We start from the raw sequence: 14,748 nt of genomic DNA, 5'->3' as shown, positions 1-14,748 counted from the left end.
ACTGAACTATTGTGTGCCACATGCAAAAAACAGAAGAGACTGAGGTGTACCAGTGCCCAAGACTCCTGCAATGGCAAAGAATTGATATGCTGAGATATACCCAGAGCCCTGAAAAGAATTTTTTCTCTAGTCTGTTACAAACAACACTTAAGATTACTGTAACAATAGAAGATAAAACATTTTCAGACTCATCCCTTCAAACTCTGCAGAAATTGATGGTGTGGGTCCACCAACCACCAGAAATTGATATATTTAAAGTCTTCTGTTCAAAAAAGGCTGGTTTTGGTCCAGATCCCACAATTTGCTGCACTCATGCAGACTAAAGTACCAGTAAAATCTTTTCAAACACAAGAAGATTTTTAAAGTATTTTTTTTCTGAAATACACTATTCACAGAACCCTGACAGCATGGTGCACTTAAAGGTTTTATTTACACCCAAGGTCTGTGACCCATAACCATCTTCCCCAGGTTATTTAGGGTATAGCTACAATTTAAGTGCTGCAGCTACACCACTGTAGCATAGAAACATACTACAGCAACAGAAGGTTTTTTTTTCCTGTGGTTGTAGTAAATCCACCACCTTGAGAGACAGGGGCTAGGTCAACAGAATAATACTTCAGTCACCATACTGGAGTTTTCAGTGGGGGTTAGATCAACCTAATTACTTTGCATCAGGCGTGAAATTTTTCACAGCCCTGAACAAGGTAGCTAGGTCGACCTAAGATTTCGAGATGTCAGATTTATGCAAGACACGAAAAAGCACCAGGCAGGGCTCCAGCCTCGGTTAGACTTGAGGCTTGTCTACATGAAAATTTAGGCCTTGTCTACACTTAAAATTTATATCTATATAGCTACGTTTCTCAGAAGCATGAAGAATTCACACCCCAGTGTTGTAGCTATGCCAACCTATCCCCCAGCGTAGCAGCTAGATCATGAAAGAACGCTTCCATCAACTAGCTATTGCCATTTGGGGAGGTGGACTACTTATAGTAATGGAAAAAACCCTTCCTTCACTGAGTGGAAACTCTATGGCGCTATAGGGCAGTACAAGGCTTAAATTCAGCTGTGTGGGACGGGGTCTTGGGGCTTTAGCCCTATGGGGGGGGAGGAGGAGTTCCGGTAAATATTTTCAAACCCACAGCAGAAGGCCAGATGCACCCCCCACTCCACCTCCCGGGCGAGGCTAAAGCCATGAGATCCCTGCCCCTGCAGCCCCGAATCTGTGTGTGTGTGTGTGGGGGGGGGAGGTGGAGGTGTGAGAGGCTCCAGGAAATAATCTCTGAGAATTTAAACCCTGACGCTGCGTACCACTGTAGTGCCCATAGTGTAGACGTGGCCTTAGTTTGCAGCAAACTGTGGCGTAAATCTAGGCAACTATGCCCTAAGTGTCCACATGGAGATCAGTTCCTTAATGCGCTTTCATCTGCCCTGCTTTGAAACTGGAGTCGATTAAAATGCACCAGGGAACTTTTGCAGCACAGCAGCACGCTCCACATGGACACTTAGGGCGCAGCAGGTTAGATCTAAACGCTTGCCTAGACAAGCCCCGAGCGAATGCTAGGCAAAATTCCAACAAGTAAGGATTTGTCCGCACTGGAAAATTAATCCGGATTAAGGGTGGGCGTGAATTTAAAGCACAATAATTCTAGAGTAACGCCACGTGTAGACAAGGCCAAAGTCACAGCTGCTGTTTTCTAAGCCAAGGAACCAAGGAGGTGTCAGACTGGGGTGGGGACCTGCCTGGGCCATTGCCCCCCACCACTGAGACCCCCAGGCAGAGGCTCCCTAGGGACCCTATAGCTGAGGGAAACAAAGGGAAGGAGGAAGCAGGAGCAGCGCTCCACGGGGTTTCTACCAACCGCCACCGCGGAGAGAGGTCAACAAGCCGGGCCTGCTCCGGCCGCTCCCGGGGCTCTCCCCGCGAGCCTTCCTACAACGGGGGACCCCGCGCAGCATCCCCCGCTCCTCACCTGCTCAGCCCCAGGCCGGCTCGGTGGCTCGCGATGACCGAGTCACAGGATAGAATTTCGCGCCAAACCCAGCTGCAAGCTCCGCCCACCCCCCGCGCGCGGGAGCGAGCAAGCGCGCCCTGCCGCCATCTTGGTTCCGGGCGCAATGAAGCCCGTAGCGGGCGGGTTGCCCGAAGCTAAGATGGCAGCCGGCGAGCGGCGACAAGACAAACTCCTCCCCTCCCCCGCGCCGCGAGACAGACCCGGAAGTGAAGCGAGGGATCTCGGCGGAAGCGGAGTCGTGCTCCCCGGAAGCGGAAGAATGTGAGCGCCTTGGTGTTCAAGTCCGTTCGTTCCTTTTTCCTCTCGGTCCGGCCATGGCGAACCGGACGGTGAAGGACGCGCACAGCATCCACGGCACCAACCCGCAGTACCTGGTGGAGAAGATCATCCGCACCCGCATCTATGAGTCCAAGTACTGGAAGGAGGAGTGTTTCGGCCTCACTGGTAGGGGGGCCGGGCCGGGCCGGGCCGGGGGAGGAAGCGGGGCTGGAAGGGCCAGGGTAGAGGCGGCGGCGCCCCAGCCTGCCCGGTGCTGGGGTTTCGGGGGGAGGCTGGCGGGGTGTCGTCGGCCCCATCCGCATCCCCGAGCCCAAGCGCTGGAGGGGGCTCTTGCGCGGGGTCGGCCTGTTGGGCCCCTGATGTGGGCGCAGGCGGTGACCCAGGCTGGCAGAATCCTTCCTGGCGCTTACCAGCCCGGGCACTGAGTCCTCTCACCCCCCCGCCTGCTCTGGTGAGGACCCAGAGGCCTGTTCCCCACCCCCGCCCCGGGCAGCGTGAGTCGGCCAAATCCCCCTCCTGTGCTCTGCCCCGAGCCCCGCTAGGGCTCTAGAAGGGGTGATGATATTCGTTAAGAGCTGACAACGTGCTTAGCTCTAGTTTAAAGCCTGTAATTCCTTTCGTAACCCCCTACTCTAGCTGAGCTGGTGGTGGATAAAGCCATGGAACTGAGATATGTTGGTGGCGTTTATGGTGGAAACATCAAGCCTACACCATTCCTCTGCTTGACCCTGAAAATGCTGCAGATCCAGCCTGAAAAGGACATCATTGTTGAGTTTATAAAGAATGAGGATTTCAAGTAAGCAGATGTTGTTTTCTTTAGCTGTCATATCAGAGACACAAACTGAAAGCAAACAGGAAAAGAATGGGTAATATAGATAAAGTGGCTTGGAGTGCCAGGCTTGGCAGCAGTAGGAAGCCAGTTAATAGTCTTTCTCCCATGCATTGTTCATAGTAGAGTCCTCTGGACAAATCATGCATTTCTCCATGCCTGCTCTCCAAAAATGTGCTCCACACCATGCAAATTTCCCTGTTACAACTACTCATCTCAGTGACACCATTTCTCCTTTCTACCATTACACTCACTTGTGTTTAAGGTGATCAGATTCACCTGTTTCCTCTAGCATAGTGATATTCAGACCTCAGTGTTTCAGGAGCCAAATTAGTGATCAGCATTACCTAAAAGAGCCACAGTAGTGTGAAGTCATTGTTTCATTTACTACAGTATATATATTCATATTTAAACAGTATGACAGGAAATATTTAATTTATATATTCTCACAGTAAAATGACTGACCCAAGTATTATCTTATCATATCATGGAATTGGTTAATACTTAAAACAATGTTTTAATATCATGTGCTGCAAAGAGCCACAGGAGAGGCATTTAAGACTCAGTCTGAGTATCACTGGTCTAGCATTTTCTTCAGCTGCGAGACTGATAATGCAGTCCCTGCATGTGCAAAATCCACGTAGGGGCTTGTGGGACTGGATACTAAATGAGAAAAATTGAGCAGTCTCCCATATTGTGTTTATTGTACTAAATCAGTCTGCCTCTGAGAAAAATGTAGAGTTTTAGATTATCTGTGCAGAATGATCAGATTTGTAAACTACTATGTGACATTTTGTGTTCCAGATATGTCAGAATGCTTGGTGCATTGTATATGAGATTGACTGGCACTGCCATTGACTGCTACAAGTACCTTGAACCACTGTACAATGACTACAGAAAAATAAAAAGTCAAAACAGAAATGGGGGTATGTATGAATTGCTTATGTAACCAGCGTTAGGTACTGCAGCATAGACTGCCTTTTATCAGGAATCTAGACGTCTGCAATGCTAATTGTATACTTTATCAACATAGGCTAAAGTATGTGGGGGAAGAGTATCTCTCTGGTATATTGCTTTTGTATTTATTCACTGATTACTGCTGTTCATTCACTGATCCTAGACATGCTACATTGCCTAGGCAGTATTAAATCAGCTGCCTTGATTCTGTGTACGTGTCTTCAACTTGTTTGTTTGTAACATGGAATTGATTTTCAGTAGACAAGGGAAGAGAGGTATGACCAGAGCACAGAATTGGAACTTTGGAATTTTAGCTCTGCCATGATCTCCTTATCTATAAAATAGTTTTAATAATCTTCCCAGCCCTTGGAACTTTGAGGATTAGTTTTATTCAGCACTTTGCATGGAATGACTCACAAATGTTAAATGCGAGTAACTAGGGTAAAGGTTTCAGAGTAACAGCCGTGTTAGTCTGTCTTTGCAAAAAGAAAAGGAGGAGCTGTAGCTCACGAAAGCTCATGCTCAAATAAATTGGTTAGTCTCTAAGGTGCCACAAGTACTCCTTTTCTTTTAGGGTAAAGGTGACTGCTCTAAATACTAATTATTTTTCTTCCAGAATTTGAGCTGATGCATGTGGATGAGTTTATTGATGAACTCCTTCACAGTGAACGTGTGTGTGATATCATTTTGCCTCGACTGCAGGTATGTAGGCTGGTAATCAATGCCTTGTTAATGATAGCACATTAGGAGCTTTCTAAATTACCAGCTTAAGGGCCTGTCAAGTGCAAAGTTAGTCTGATTTTGATGTACTGTATGTTCGTATTTGGATTATATAAGATGAAAACTTGGTGTTTCTTTTAGAAACGTTATGTTCTGGAAGAAGCGGAACAACTAGAGACTCGGGTTAGTGCTTTAGAAGAAGATATGGATGATGTAGAGTCCAGTGAGGAGGAGGAGGAGGAAGATGAGAAGGTTTGTGAATTAGCCCACAGTTTCTGTTATTTTAAAGAGATATTTACTTTTGGTGCTGAAATCTCTTATGCAGTAAACTGCTCTCAGATGATTCTAACTGAAGTGGGGAGGCCTGACCTTTACCTGTAGTCCTCACATGAGTGGAGAAGAAATCTTCATGTACCATGCCAATGGAAATTTTCTTGGTCATAAAATAGCAGCAAAATACTCTATTCAGGATTATTCTTTGCTGAACTCTACTAACTTGAATCTACTCTTTCCTATTTAAATGGATTCCTATAAAAAATTATCAGCTTATGATGGTCAGATTTTTTTAGTTTGTCCATTTTGATATAGTTTTTTGGAGGGTAAGAGAGAAGCAAGATAGGGGTTGCCTTAATTTCAATGTATGTGTATACCACACAATCATCAAAGCCAGGCAGTTTCATTTTATTTAAAGTACTTCGTTTGAGTAGAAGCTACTGATCTTTGAATGGTTGCTTGGTCATCCTGGTTCATAACTAATATGAAGGTCAGGGGATTCTTACAAAATTGTATATTTTTGCAATGCTTTCAGCTGGAGAGGGCACCTTCCCCTGATCATCGCAGAAGAGGCTACAGAGACCTAGATAAACCCCGCAGATCTCCAGCTCTGCGATACAGGAGGAGTCGAAGCAGGTCTCCAAGAAGGTGATGTATTTAAACCATCTTTTTTTGTTATAAACAGTTTCACCCAAAATAATATTTATCTGGTGATGTTTGCAAAGAATTAAAACTGTTAGTGAGTTGTGTGAATGCTTCACCAAAGTTCTGAAAAATCCATCCACTCTATTTTTTCCTTTTTAATTCACAGGCGAAGCAGATCTCCAAAGAGGAGAAGGTAGGAGAGTTATTGCTTTAAAACTGCATTATAAAAATTGTTTAAAATTCAGTTGTCTAACAGTCTTCTTCCTACTAGCCCCTCCCCACGTCGGGAGAGACATCGCAGCAAAAGCCCAAGGCGACACCGGAGCAGGTCCAGGGAGAGGCGCCACAGATCAAGATCTAAATCTCCAGGTACTCTAGTGCTTATTAGTGACTTATGGCAAGCGTGTCAGAAATGTACCTGGTGGTGGAAAAATCTAGTTCCTGCTGTCAGCTAGTAAATATGTTTAGCTTATTAAATGGCTCAAGTTGTATAGTTACACTTTGCAAACTGGTTTAATATGTGAGATTGCAATGTAAGTTTGTTTATTTTTCAAATAGCTCTACCACTAACTCAGTATCTATGAAGAAATTTTAAAGTTAACTGCCCACTGAGGACAAGTGTTCAGCTATTTTTTGACATTTTACATAGGGTATTGACACAGACTGCGTTAATGGAAACGGAGAATTAAACATGTAATTGTTCTGCTCATGATTACCACACAAGTAATTTACCTTTTATCTCAACAGGGCATCATCGTAGCCACCGACACAGAAGCCATTCTAAGTCACCTGAAAGGTATAGGCTAGCTGTCTTATTTCTTAAAGATGTCCCTTTATGTGAAAGTGTCCCTCCAAACAAATACAGGGGCTTCTTTCTTTACAATGAACCTGAACTTTTGAGATTTTTCACACCACTTTTGGGGGTACTGACTTCTCATATCACCTTTCTCCTATCATTGGTCTTTTAAAGCCAAGACAGCTTGTGGGGCAGCTTTCTCTATTAAGCATGGAGTGATGCATCCTCAGTGCCAGTACTGGAATGATAGTAACGTTGTTTGTCCTGCATAAAACAATGTACAATTTCTGTTGTCTCAGATTATCTTTAACACACGACATAAGTAATTTTGTTGCTGTTTCAGATCTAAGAAAAGCCATAAGAAGAGTCGGCGAGGGAATGAATAATGGACTAAATCCACTAGGCAGTTTAGGGACCTTGAACTATAATGTTTGTAGATAGTGACCTATTTACATTATGGAACAGCAGGATATGTACTGGCTGCTTTGGCAGTCAGATTTTTTTTAAAATCTTCCTTCCAACCACCCGTTTATCCCCTTCTTGTAAAAGAGCTTTTTTTTTTTTTTTTTTTAAAGGCAGGGAAACTTTTAATGTACACTATTCGTTTATCCTTCTAGTAGAAAGCATTTCTTAGTGGGAGGATGGTTGTTGTTTTTAAATGGCTTTCTTGAAAGCCAGTGTAAAATATAAGAGCAAGATCAAGTTGTTTAAAATACTTTGTACATTTTTTAAAATTGTTATTAAATGCTCTTGTTCCTAAAGGCCACTTGCTGTTCCCATATTACTTTGTTTGTATTCATTTACACAAACACTGCCAAATGTATTGAAAACATTTCTATAAATATTTGTTATAGGATTAATCAGCTATTTGGTAAATCTCCTTCATGAGACAAACTATCAATGTGTAGCAATGCTACTTGTTTGTATGTTACATTTTTGGTGATAGTAGGTCTGTATGTGTTATAAGCAAAGTATATCAGTAACCATTCAACACTGAATACACATTTAACAGGCAGGTGGAGTCAAAGTGGCTACAGCACGCAGAGCTCAGAGTTGCAACCCTCAACTCTTATTTACTAAGAAATTCTAGTTATTAAAAACCCCTCAGTGTTCTAGCCTAACAAATCGCATTGCTTTTTTTATACTTAAACCATTTTTATCGTAACATGTTAAATAAATCAAGCATATAAACAGCTAGTACACTTCTAATACTAGCTTCCAACTCAGGAAATTGGGCAAGCGTTAGCTCAAATGGGCAACTCAGTCTAATGTAGTAATTGACTACAGTTATGTGCATAAACTGTTCATATCATTTGGATCAAAGTTTAGAGAAACAGTTTCAAGTGTATAGTTGTAGGAGTATACAGTCCTTTCTCCTACTGATGATCTGAGTGGCACAAAGTTTTGAGTAGAACAACTTGAGGTTTGTGAATAGTAACTGAAGTCTTAATTGTCATTTATTTGGTACATGACTGTCACATTCAGCATCACTGGGAGGAAAGGCTTCACTGCATGATCCATCCTTTATTCTTCCTCTGTGTGTGTTTTTCCTTTTACACTTTCTTCCCATCTCTCTGCACTAAAATTAGCTGTAATTAAGTAGCTAATAGTTATATTATGAGCCCTCTGCTTAAGAATTAACACCTAATGAAATTGAGGGGTTGTGGGTGCATTTACTGTTAGAGCCATTGTTTCAGACTGTCCTTGTGCAGACTCAGGGAGAAAACACTGCATCAGTTTCTAGTGTTATATTTGGAAGGTTTGTTCATAACCATGAAGCTTATAGCAGTTAACAAAAAGCATAGAATCTGAAGCAATTGCATCAACCACGTAAGCCAGAACTGCACAAAACAGGATGGGCTGACCCCCTTGACCACTTAAGCTGTGTCTTAATTGCAGTTAAGCCTGGGTTTTGTCTCTAATTCTCCCCTCCACACACAAAAACGTGTCAGCTGAGTTTGGTGGTGTTTTCAACTCAAGTTAGTTGGCTCACTTGGGGCTATAGGCTAATGCCTGCATGAGACTTTTGCTTGGACTAGTAACCCACACACACAGCAGTGAGGACACAGGTTAAACTTATCAAGTGTAGATAAGTATGTTTCATTGAACAGCAGAGGTCACTCAAACCAAAGCAGGTACCTTTTGCAACAGTGAAATCCACAATAAATGAAGTAAATAAAAATTGAACTATGGCTGGTAAGAAATCAACAAATTCCATGAAAAGTTATTCTTTATGTATAACAAAAGGTAGGACATGAGGAGGGAGACTATCACATTACATGTGCAGTCAAGGATCAGGCTCATTACAGATGAGATTTCTTTACATTGCAGATGACAGTGGAGAGAGGTTATTGATTGCAATGGGTGTATCAATTGATTGCAATAGATGTGAATTATGTACAGAAGAAATATTAAAAGTTAGGGGTCTATTGTCCCATCTACGTATGCTGTAGGATTTGCAAACCAAAGTCTCATCATCATTAATGGAAGTTCCCCATGTAAAGATCCTGTGCATCAATGGGAGATCAGATCCCCAAGCACGTATTCATGGTTTTGTTGCATAACAGAACAGAAATTCAACAAAAGGTACCTTCAATGGCAATGCATTTGGATGTCCACTGTTTCTCAAAGGTGGTTAGTAGTTTCTTCTGCCGAATGCTGATCACATATTCTTTGAAGTCAAATTCTTCAGTGTAGAATCGCAGCAACCCTAACCAGAGTTCTCCAAGTGACTCGGTGTTCTTTCCAGGTGTGTCTTAAATAGTTCAAGTTACTAACTATATTAATAAAGACACTGTAGAAATTGCAGTAATCAAGGTATCAGCAGAGACTGAAGAATAAAGTAGTACTGAAACAGGCTGATAAATTAAATAGCAACAAATCACTAGGACCGGTCACTCAAGTGCTGAATGAAGTGGCTGAGCTGCTAATAAATATGCACTCATTAAAATCAGTGACTGGAGAGCAGAGCCTATTCTGCTTAAAAACACTTTAGCAACTCTTAAAAAATAAAAAGGCTTTAGGGGTGACTTTACAGAGCACTGAGCCTTACATGAGTAACCAGGGAGGTAGTTACTACTCAACGCACAGCAGTGTTCAAACACAAACAAAATGTTGATGTATGAAGGACTGAAAGATGAGAATATGCCATCTAAATCAGTAGAGCATCTTCACGAGGAATGCTGAGTTCAGGTTTGGTCACCGTCTTAAAAACGATATAGGAGGAGATAAAACAGAAGTCAGTCATCATATAAAGGGCCATAAAAATATTCCTCTGTTAACTGAAATTGAAAAGACGAGGCCTGGTAAATCAAATGTTGTTTATTGTCTAGTTTTACAAGAAGAAGGGTTTATCCAATGAAACTAAACAGCAATGCATTTTAAACTGAAAGGATTTTTTTAAACAACCAGTGCAATAAAGTGTCAAAGTCTAAGAGCTTAGCAGAGTTCAAAAGGGTTTTATATGATTAATGAGAATACCCATTGTTAGAGAGGATTTTTTTTTTAAAGATGCTTATGTTTCAGGGCATAAGCCTGTCACTAACAGAAGGAGGAAGAAACTTCCACGAAGGCAGGGTTATTCCATAACAGTCTTACAGAGATTCGGGCACCTTTTTCTGAAGCATCTGGTACTAGCCACTGTTGAAATACTGATATTGAAATAGGTGGACTCCTAGTATGATCCACTGGGGGAAATTTCTGTGTTCCTAGCAGCATCTGCCTCATTAACTATCAGCAGGAAGAGGGGAGTGACTAAGCCCATACCTGTTTAATAAATCTGAATGAGAACAACTGTACTGTCACCATTTCTGTTTATCTTTAATAAGAGGTTAGCAACTAAAAAGCTGAACAAGCATGTTGTTCCAAAGCCAAGGGGGCAAGAGCTGAAACATTAGCTTAGACTACCTTAAAAACAAAAATTCAGAGGAAGGATATGCAATTTTCATCATTTTAAAAGTGTTATATGCTCTTACAAATAAACATGGCTATAAAATTAACACATCAACTGACACTAACCAATTGATTCAAGGAGGTGCGCTAGGGTTACCCAAAAGATCCCTATATAGAAAAATGTCTAAATCATCTTGGGCAAAAGACTGTGCAATAGATGGGACTTAAAAATGTACCCCGAGGTCCACAAATACAGGCTTTGTTGGACCAGTGGCAAGTGAATTCCAGAATCTGAGGCCCCTTACTGAGCATCCTGTCATTTAAATCTAGAACCTGTTAGCCCAAGCAAATCTCAAGTGTTGGCAAGAGGGAGTCTAAAGAATAGCCAGAAAGAGACTGACAGTCCAAATCAACATCTTGCATTGGAATCAGAAGCAAACTGAAAGCCACAGTAGACAAGTATGCTGGCAGGCTGCTCCTTGTTTGAATCCGCCACCACCAGCAAATTGAGCAGCAATGTTTTGCACTAGCTGAAGTTTCCATATTGTCTTCAGTTGCAGCCACAAGTAGAACATGTGGCCATAATCGATGATGAAGACAACAAATACATCAATAACTGTGGCAAGGTTACTCACCAAATGCAGATGGAAAACGCTACTTTGTCTAAAAGCAGTTGGGGATCCAGAAGGCCACATTGGATTGCATCCCCTATTAACAAATAGAAACAAGTGTCCTCTGGAGGATTCCCCATGCTTACTATGATCAACTCTTGTCTTGTCCAAATGGAATTTCAGGCATTTATCCCTCACCTAGGCCCCATTCCTAGTCAGATACAAAGATGGAGAGTTTGAGCATCATCAGTGAACTGAGCCTTTATTCTAAATCGGTCCACACATCCTAATACTGAATTTGTTACAAATCCAAAGACAAACTAACAGCATACATACATAACATTAAGCACCTCTCATGACAGTCACCCTTTTCATCTCATGCCCTATCCCTTTGCTATCTCTTGTTATAGATGTGTGTAGACAGGTCATATTGTCTGTGACTCACTCGTGCCTTCAGTGCTATATACAAAATGGTGAGGGAACCATCTTTTCATCCTCCTTCCAACTGGATTAGTGACCAACCCTAAAAAGGAGCAGATAACAACTGAACTTTCACACAAAAGAGAGCTCTTCATACTCCATGCTCAACTCAGAGAAAAGATATCCTGTCAAGCACTACACCACCTGTGCCAGTTGGGGCCTGGCACCACATCAGTGATACCTCATGGTCAACACACTCAAAGGGAGCTAATTTTTAAAAGAATGTCTACTACATCTCTCAATCATTCCGTCAATATTTTTAATGATATGAAACTATGGCTCTTTGGGAGACTAGTGAGTTCCACATCCCAAAGCTTTCTCAAGGCCAAGGGCAGAATTAGTGCAGTTGTTGGTCATGTAGGGAACAATAATCTCTTTGGAAGGAATTTTTTCCACTCAAAAAGAGTATCTTGTGATGATTTTTCTAGATTTCATAGATTGATCCAAATCTGCTACTATAATCTGGAAAACAACCTTCAGCCCATGGCATGCTAAAGACGTAAGATACAAGCACAGGGACTAGACGCTCAGGACTGCAAGCAATAGCACAACCAGCTTTTAACATATTAGATAAAGTCAGACAATAGTTGACAGAGCTAGGTAAATTCAGAATGGAGTTTTAAGACTGTTACACAACAAACTGGCTATGCTATCAAATCAGCGGTTTGGGTCAGATTGTCCTAAGGAAGTCAAACGAAAGACTAAAAATTAGCAACAAGAAATCACCTCCCTCTTTGAAAGGCATGAATTCTAAAAAGTCAAGACAGAATATATCCCTGCAGGTTAAAGCCTCTATCAACTTACAGAGTATATGATGCACAGTAAGCACGCAAGATGCAATTTATTGAAGGATCACCTTAATGACCGGTTCCTCTCCCCCTTGACTGAGGCCCTGTGTCACAGCACAGCTTGATTCCTGTTGAGTACTTGCACATAATTGGATTTAAAGCTTGTGAATGTGGAAGCAGATGTACACTCTCTTCCTCCATATATACTGAGTACATTTAGAGGAAAAATGTGTGATCAGTAAAATACAGTAATAGTATATGGTGATGGTAATGATTTTAGAAACACTTGAAGTGATCAGGTACATTTTGGTTCTGAATATATCTGACCCAGGTTTCCAAGCCACTTACAGCTTTCAGATCCCTTCTTTCAAAAAGATTTTAAGCTGGAACTATATTTTATTTGTTATATTAATTACCCAAATATGGACCAAACACATTCCAATATACAAGTATGGAAAAACCTTAAACCCTGGTTTTGCACTTTTGTTTTATTTTCTCTTTTAAAAAAATTTTTGGCACTACATAGTTCTGTAAAGAATAGAAGTGACAATTTTTTTAAAACACATGAAATCCCTTTCTAATTTTATTTTTAGAACAATATATATAAAGTCTGAAGCAACCAAAGTATGAATACAGCTAATAGAAAATAAAGAACTTAATTTTAAAAATTCTCTCTTTACAGTTTACCAAGATAAAACAAAACACAATTGCCCTTAAAAATAGGGTAATAAAATAGATGAAATTTGTATCACTCAATTTTGTGATACTAGTAAAAACTATAGATCATATCTATATACAAATGATACAGTTTAAAAACAGTCTTAAATAATCTTGTATCTAAAGATGTTGCATTAAGATTTTAAATCAGAACCTGATTTTTCCCCCCCTCCCATTACATTTATTTTTTCTGCTGAATGTAATTCATATTCAAGTGTGGGAGTCCTTGAGACAGAAGCGAGAACCGCTGGTTATTCTGCATCAGTGGACCAGCTAAAAGAAAATGAATTACAATTATTTTAGCAAAATAGATGTACTTAAAAGTGCTTGGCTATATTCAATATATTAGATATTTATAAATAAAAGCATCTACTTGACCGGTACGTTGGATACCAGCACAACTGGAATCTCTATCTGTAAGGCAGCACTATTTTAACCCAGTCTCTGAATATCCCACAGAGTCATCGATACACTTTTATTTGCACATTAGTTTATCCGAATGCATTTAAGTTACAGTAGGAGATAAAACAGGGCAATTTCAGAAGAGATGGAAATGTTGGCCTCACTCATTCAATAGATGCAAGTGAAGGAAATAACTGGACTTACATACTGGAACTTTCACCCTAAGGATTCTCTCTAATATTATATAAGATTGTCCATCATCATAGTATCCTGGCACCTTCAAATTTTGGGCCTGATTCAACTCCTACGGGAGTCAAAGGACAACTTTCCACTGACTTCAATGGGATTTAGATCAGGTCCTTTATCAACTAAGAGCCCAACCCTGCAGGATTACACAGAAGTCACTAAAAGTTGAGAGTGCTCATCATGCTGAAGATTAGGCCTTAAGGGCCTATTCCCTTAACCTTTACTCACGCAAGTAGTCCCTGAAATTGATGTATGGAACACAAGCAATAGTGAGTGAGGAATATTCATGGGTAACACAGTTGCAGGTATGGAGCATAACACACAGGAATTGGTTTACCCCTACTGAAATATAAGTGGCTCTATTGTTGGGGGCAACAGTCAGGAGAGAAGGATGGATGGCAGGAAGGAGTAGGGGGTATTCTGGTCAAGGAAAGCAGTGCAAACCCCTATGCTTTCAGAAAGTGCCATAGAATGTTTGTGCTCATGCAGTGAACATAGGATCTTGGATTTTAAAGTCTCATTTAAAAAGATCCCAACATAGACTTCAATTGATCTACTATGTGAGGATGAAGTGTTGAGTTGACTCTGTTGGAATTCAAATTGTGCTTCCAGGGGACCTAAGTATTTGAAACATGATTCATCAGCCTCTAAGCCACTGAAACAGTAAGAGAGACACAGCTTTTATTTATTTATTCTAGTACCTTGAGGGTAGAAAGGTTTGTTCGGTGGATAGCTGGCATTTCCCTGCTGCATGTAGTTCTGAGGCATATTGTAAGGCCACACTCCTCGGAGGAGAGGAAAATGGGTAGGGGTCCCATGGTCCCAAGGGACAGAAGGAGGGTTCATTTTACCAAACTGTCCTTGGAAACCCTGATCTATTTTTCAATTGAAAGGGAAAAGCATATTGCAAAGTTCAGATGAAATAATGAAACAGTCAGTCATAAAATACAATTTGCATCTCAACAAATTACTATGTGGGACTGAAAGCAGCCAGATTTGGAAAGTTAAAAGCTTAATAAATAAATTATATTTCACATAAAACTACTGTTTGTCACCTTAATGACTCAATTTTTAATGTAATACTATTAGCTTGTTGGTGCCA

The 14,748-nt window shown here is 41.2% G+C and overlaps 3 protein-coding genes across 17 annotated transcripts in view; 1 reads left to right on the top strand and 2 right to left on the bottom strand.

The window, feature by feature from the left end:
* Positions 1–2,118, bottom strand: part of ORC1 (origin recognition complex subunit 1) — a 35,145-nt gene extending 33,027 nt beyond the window's left edge. For both annotated transcript variants that reach the window (XM_073357704.1, XM_073357705.1), the window contains exon 1: positions 1,971–2,118. The gene's annotated coding sequence lies outside the window, so the exon portion shown is untranslated. The remainder of the gene's footprint in view (positions 1–1,970) is intronic.
* A 92-nt stretch (positions 2,119–2,210) lies between these two features.
* On the top strand, positions 2,211–7,371 carry PRPF38A (pre-mRNA processing factor 38A). Of its 2 annotated transcripts, XM_073357715.2 has the most exons (10): positions 2,212–2,456; positions 2,928–3,087; positions 3,925–4,046; positions 4,694–4,779; positions 4,939–5,049; positions 5,606–5,718; positions 5,882–5,908; positions 5,987–6,084; positions 6,463–6,511; positions 6,855–7,371. In XM_073357715.2, the coding sequence occupies exons 1-10, from the start codon at positions 2,327–2,329 to the stop codon at positions 6,895–6,897; spliced, it is 939 nt and encodes a 312-aa protein (XP_073213816.1). In that variant the 5' UTR covers positions 2,212–2,326; the 3' UTR covers positions 6,898–7,371. The 2 variants fall into 2 exon arrangements, with proteins under 2 accessions (XP_073213815.1, XP_073213816.1); XM_073357714.2 differs by having other exon boundaries at positions 2,211–2,456; positions 6,463–7,371.
* A 2,445-nt stretch (positions 7,372–9,816) lies between these two features.
* TUT4 (terminal uridylyl transferase 4) overlaps positions 9,817–14,748 on the bottom strand; it is a 76,176-nt gene continuing 71,244 nt past the window's right edge. For all 13 annotated transcript variants that reach the window (XM_073357688.2, XM_073357694.2, XM_073357696.2 and 10 more), the window contains 2 exons: positions 14,348–14,521; positions 9,817–13,271 (listed from right to left, as the gene is read on the bottom strand). In XM_073357688.2, the coding sequence (XP_073213789.1) occupies positions 13,180–13,271; positions 14,348–14,521 (266 nt within the window). In that variant the 3' untranslated portion in view covers positions 9,817–13,179. The remainder of the gene's footprint in view (positions 13,272–14,347; positions 14,522–14,748) is intronic.

Source organism: Lepidochelys kempii, chromosome 8 (assembly GCF_965140285.1).
Source record: "Lepidochelys kempii isolate rLepKem1 chromosome 8, rLepKem1.hap1, whole genome shotgun sequence".
Taxonomy (NCBI): domain Eukaryota; kingdom Metazoa; phylum Chordata; order Testudines; family Cheloniidae; genus Lepidochelys; species Lepidochelys kempii.
Note: the sequence above shows the minus strand (reverse complement) of the source record. Positions and strands in the feature narration are given on the sequence as shown.